General features: G+C 41.8%; 1 protein-coding gene across 1 annotated transcript in view; it reads left to right on the forward strand.

Annotated features, from left to right (window-relative positions):
- Positions 1 to 5596, forward strand: part of LOC128734328 (ubiquitin-conjugating enzyme E2 W) — a 54651-nt gene extending 49055 nt beyond the window's left edge. Inside the window, exons 4-6 of the mRNA XM_053828465.1 lie at positions 3814 to 3899; positions 3965 to 4110; positions 4204 to 5596. Of these exons, the coding sequence (XP_053684440.1) occupies positions 3814 to 3899; positions 3965 to 4110; positions 4204 to 4217 (246 nt within the window). The 3' untranslated portion in view covers positions 4218 to 5596. The remainder of the gene's footprint in view (positions 1 to 3813; positions 3900 to 3964; positions 4111 to 4203) is intronic.
- The last annotated feature ends 404 nt before the right edge of the window (positions 5597 to 6000 follow it).

Here is a 6000-nt window from a genome sequence, read left to right on the forward strand (position 1 = left end):
TTTCGCTACATTGACTGTGAGACCTGCTGCCTGGGAGCTCTCGAAGAGGTCGTCTAACTTGCTCTGCATATCGTTTCGGCATTGTGCGAGCAAGACAATCACCCTTATTCTGCGAGAAGAGTGACGTGACTATGCTGGAGTCGCCGCGAATCAGGTGACAATTGTCACCTAGGTGACTCGCTTTTTCACTTAGGTGACAAGGGTTTGTTACGTAGTGGAGATGGTCGGGTAGCGGAAAATTTGCCCGAAACCCGCACCCGTACCCGTACCCGCCGGGTTCGGGTCGGGTTCGGGTATTGAAAAAAAAATTTGCGGGTACGGCTCGGGTACGGGTTCTTAATTTCTGTTTTTGAAACCGGGTACGGGTCGGGTCGGGTATCTCAATTGACCACATTTAACACTAAAGATGATCGGGTACCCGGGCACGTATCCGTACCCGACGGGTTGCGGTCGGGTTCGGGTATCAAAAATAATAAACTTGCGGGTTCGGGTCGGGTACGGGCTTTTAATTTTTTTCTTAATCGGGTACGGGTCGGGTTCGGGTATTCAAATTTTCATACCCGACCATCTCTATTACGTAGGTGACATGGTTGTCACCTAGGTGACTCAACTCGCCGTGGCGAGTGACAATTGTCGTATTGAGTCACGTGACTCGCAGAATAAGGGGGAATGTCGTCGGCTAGGTCGAGGTCATTTAGCTGCTCCATCGTTAGAGGATTCCAAGGCAATCCTCGATTTGGTCTACTGTCAACAGCTCCAACTAATATCTCATCCATAACGATGAGAAACAGAAGCGGTGATAAAATGCAGCCCTGTCTCACGCCAGCAGTAACCCTTATGGGGTCGGACAAGACGCCGTCGTGCAAAACCTTGCACGAGAACGCCTCGTACTGAGCCTCGATGAGATGGACTAGCTTGTCTGGAACTCCTCTACGCCTAAGTGCGCCCCAGATGTTTTCGTAGTTGAGTCGGTCGAACGCCTTTTCGAAGTCAACGAACAACAGCAGAAGAGAGTCCTGGAATTCGTTGATCTGCTCCAATATAATGCGGAGCGTTGTGATATGGTCTACACATGATCGGCCAGCACGGAATCCAGCTTGCTGCCGCCGGAGAGTAGCGTCGATCTTCTCCTGGGTCCGGTTGAGGATTACCTTACAGAGTACTTTGAGAGTAATACAGAGCAACGTGATGCTACGCCAGTTACCGCATTCAGTTAGGTCTCCTTTCTTAGGGACTTTGACCAATATGCCCTGCATCTAGTCCACCGGAAAAGTTGCGGTTTCCCAAATATTGCTGAAAAGCTGATGCATCACCTGGGCTGACAAAGATGGGTCAGCTTTGAGCATTTCGGCTGAAATACGATCTATCCCTGGTGCTCTATTGGATTTCATACTCTTGATGGCTGCTACAATTTCATCCAGCGATGGCGCCTCCGAATTCACGCGACTGACTCGACGAACTGTAGGCGTCATACGCTGCTGGTTTTGTTGGTCTCTGACATTTGAAACTCGGAAGAGCTGTTCAAAATGTTCATCTACCGTGGCGTCCACCTAATAATCTACCCAGTTACGAAGTCCGACTTTGAATCACTAGAGAGTCATTCAAAGATTCTACAAGCAACTCATCATAACAACAAAGTCTTAGGCGCATTTCATTGATAGCATGTTTTGGGCAGCGGTCGTATTCACTCTCCAACTGCGCGTAGAAATTCTTGTCGTCAACGGTACTTCTGAGGTGAGGGCCGTGCACGTTGATGATTCTTATGTTGAAGAACCGGCCCTTGATTGTCAACCTTCACATTCGAGGATTGATTGGTCACCACCCAATCATCCGTTTCCGTCCAATCATCTCACCCATTACCATGAAAGCTGTACCCAGCTCGTGTGTGTTGCTACAGCTATGGTAGATGGTATGTCCATTTCTGAACGTACGTACCGTGGAGTTCTTCCAGCACACCCCCTGTTGCGCTACGACGTTGAACTTGCGGCTCTGCAATACTCGAGTGCTTCCTTGGAAGTTGAGTTGAGTTCGTTGTTCTTGTTCACTGCTTTAGTTTTTCGTGGCGGCGGCTTGCAAAGCCTGTTGCACCACCCTCCTGTTTCGCCGGAGGACCAACGGAGCTCGAAAAAACCTTCTTTCCCGGCTGGTAACACGAAGAGGTAGGGATAGGAGTTGCTGAATAACAGGCTGTAAACAATTATAGGATCTATTTTATGCAAGGCACCGACGGTCCGACGGTACGCATTATTCAGCTGCTTATCGACTAAACGACTTCGAGTTATCTTTTCTTAGTCCTCGCATGGATTCGCCATGGAAACAATAATGGGTATATTACTGCCTCTTGCAAGCCAGCACTCAACGACAAAATTTGGCTAAATTATCAATTATGCCAAATGACTATTATGCCAAAAGATCGTTATTGTTATACCAAATGACTTTATGCCAAACAGGGTCGGCCAGTTTTTCCCATCGAAGAAACATTAGTCACTTACGGTATGACCGTTCCCAAGTTGTTCCAATAATACAAGCGTAAAAGTAAATTAAAAGTTTTCGAAGACTCCGGTTTTTACAATAGACGAAGGAAATAGTAGAATAAAATAAACAAACATAGATGTTTTATATTCCTATTGCGCGAAAGGGAAAGATTAGAAAGTTAGATAAGGGTAGGGTCATTGAAGCAGGACTTATTTGCTAGGTTCGCAGTTCGTGCCTTTTTACCAAATTGGTAGATCCGCGGATTGAACCAAGCTAGGTATAATAGAAGCCAATTATGCCCGGATTCGAACTCCCATACATATTGTAACATATAATATTTTCTGTATGGACATTATCACTGCGATTAGATAATCGATTTGCGATGTCGTCCGGGAGGTTTTCCTGTGCTCTGCAATCTGCACTTCTTTCTTTTTGCAGCATCACTATAAAGTGACCGAACTGCTTATTATCCGCGCTTAACTGTCGGTGTTTTCGCCCTTTTTTCTTTTATGCTTTTTAGTTTTCTACTTTTCAACCAATCTCGTTCTCTAGAGCCAGGAAGTGCGAAGATTTGTTATACACTCAAGTCGCTTTTTACGCAAAGGATACGTCCCGCGTAAATCAAAACCGCGTAAATTCCGAAAACCTCGTAAAAACCGCGTAAATTTCGAAATTCGCGTAAAAATAGTCGCGTAAAAAAACCGCGTAAAAAGCGACTCTTCGACATAAGACTTCATTCGCATCTCGACCATTCTTATGACTAGCCTCGGCTAGAGGCTTCATGGTCGATAAAGCCGGTGCCAATGGTCAGCAATAGGATAGGACGCACCTCGAGTCAGTACTACTCGTATAACTTGTCCAGGCAAGATTCTTGGTTGTTGTAAATGCAGAATTTATTATGAAGGAAGCATGCGGAAGTGCCTGAGAATACACCTATACTAAGGTAACTTAACATCAAATGACCTGATTCTGCTAAGATTAGAGCCGATGAGCACTCGCTTGTCAAGGTCATCGTGACTACAGGGGCAAAAAAAACCTTATTAGGATGTTCACGGGTATAGGAAATCATGGGTATTCCCAGTACACTCAAGTCTTTTTACGCGTTTTTACGATTTTTGAATTACGGCTGTTATTTTTTATGACGTTTTTTAAATTAACGGAGTTTTTTTACATCACTTTTCGCATTAACGTGATTTTTACATCAAATTTCTTGTTTCAAACAAAAAACGATATGGTTTTGAATGATGTTGCAGGATTCAATTTCTAGATTCTTTGCTATTGAAAATGACCCTTCAGAACATACACCGTAATATGTACCTCTTCAATTTTCTCCTTCAGGTGACATTCATAGGTTCCAATATTCCTGTACATCCGCACGTGTATTCCAACGGTCACATCTGCCTGTCAATTCTCACAGACGACTGGTAAATTATCCTTCTAGTTTTAAAGCATCAATTTTTAATAGTTTTTTCCTCCATTGTGCCTGTAGGTCTCCTGCGTTATCAGTACAATCAGTTTGCCTCAGCATATCGTCCATGCTGAGCAGTTGTCGGGAAAAGCGGCGTCCGCCGGACAACGGAATTTATGTGAAAACGTGCAACAAAAACCCTAAGAAAACCAAATGGTGGTATCACGGTAAGTAAAACTTGTATCGCTACGGCACCCAAATTGATCTTCCTGAATCTGTCATTTTCAATGCATACGATTAATTTTATTTTCCGTTTTTAGATGATTCCGTGTAGAGCAACGCCCGGCAGAACATTTTGTCGACACAGATACAAATGCAGAATCGATATGCCACCACCCGGGAAGGGGTAACTTAGCAGCATACGCAGCAGCAAGCAAACTAGCAACAGTAGTGCAAAACCCGCCAGTTGAAGCAGACGCAAACCATCACGAAAATCACGATAGATAAACCTGTCTTAAATTAATTCGATTAATGTAGGTCTTTCAAAAAATAGCTGTGGAAGCTTCCTATATTCATTCTACAGGATAAACGAATTTTCTATAGAACGAGAACAGAGGTTTGAAAAATAAAATAATGTATTTTGTTCCACATTGAAAGCATCTCGCAGTTAAGTCACAATAGACAAAAGAAGCATTTCGCTTATTGCTCAACAAAATTAGTCTCACATTTCGTTTGCGTTGAATCTAGCAGCTCAAATCTATTTGTATTCAAAATTAAGCAAACAGAGAAAGTTTCCATCGGCTATTTGATTTTTCGCTATTGTGCAAAAGAAGTGAACGAATTGTAGTCATGATTATTTTATATTTTACTTTTAGGTGTGTTTTTGAGAAACAAAATAAACTGTAATTTATTGTACCTAGCTTAAGACACGGTATCGTTTTAAACCTGAGTACGCTGATGGACAACAACCCTGTTTGTATTCGCTTTGATTGGTAATGCATCATAAATAAATCAAGTTACTAAGAACCCAGCACGCAGGTTTCTATCCGGCATAAACCTATTTGGTACACGTATAGTACCCAATTTCGAAAAATCAAAAATTAAATACACATTCCTTGAAATTAAACACTTGTGAGAGATAGTAAGCTAATACCAATCGTTGCGCATATTAAAAAAAAATGTTGTTGGACGAAACGATTGAGAGATTATATTGTGTGGTAAATGGGAGAGGAAGGAGAAAAAAATACTAGACAACCTATACAGTCCAAAATGTGTTCTTGGCCCGTGGCGGAAGTAATTAGATTTGTGGGAAAAGTTGGAATAACCTTGCTTACATTCAATGACTTACTATGTTGTGTTGTGCAGATACAGAACTTGTAGCTGCGCGGGAAATATGTCCACACCTGTCAGTTATGATCGAAAGTATATATTCTTAAAAACAAATGGACAGCAAAAACATAGATATAGTTCCAGATGAATTAAGCATTATTGTAACAAAGATACAAAATCTGTGAGTAGTTGTTATGATAATTAAATGAGGAAAAAACCTTAATATAATTCTTACTGTTTATTACGACGCAAATATTAAGCAGTAACCCGAATCACAATGTAGGTATGCAACACAGTAGAGCAATTTATGTACGATTAGGCAACCATTTTCAAATATAATTACATATTTTTTTATTATTAAACACAGCAATAAGAATTGTGAAACAGGAACAGTATAAAGTTTAACCGTTGTTATTGATTATTACTTCGAATTCCTGAGTCTGATCACGTTAGCAGTCGAAACAGTTAAAAAAATCTCAAGCTGACGTTATATGAGCATCTTTATGAGGCAAATTTATTGATTTCCGAAAACAGCTGTCAAAATACATTATTTAGATTCAGTGTTTAGGTTTGCAAATCGAAAGGACTCACTTTTATACGCGAATTTCAGAACGCAAACGGTGGAATCGTTCTTCGTCAAACCCTGGCGCGTTATTTGGAACATCCAAAGGAGGACTAAAGCAAAGAAATGAAATGGGAAGATATGATACAGTCTTCAATAGAGTGCAACAATGGCAATTAGTCCAGTACTTCGCTGCCGACATAAAAGGAGTTAAAGCTATGAGCAG

Source organism: Sabethes cyaneus, chromosome 2 (assembly GCF_943734655.1).
Source record: "Sabethes cyaneus chromosome 2, idSabCyanKW18_F2, whole genome shotgun sequence".
NCBI classification, from domain to species: domain Eukaryota; kingdom Metazoa; phylum Arthropoda; class Insecta; order Diptera; family Culicidae; genus Sabethes; species Sabethes cyaneus.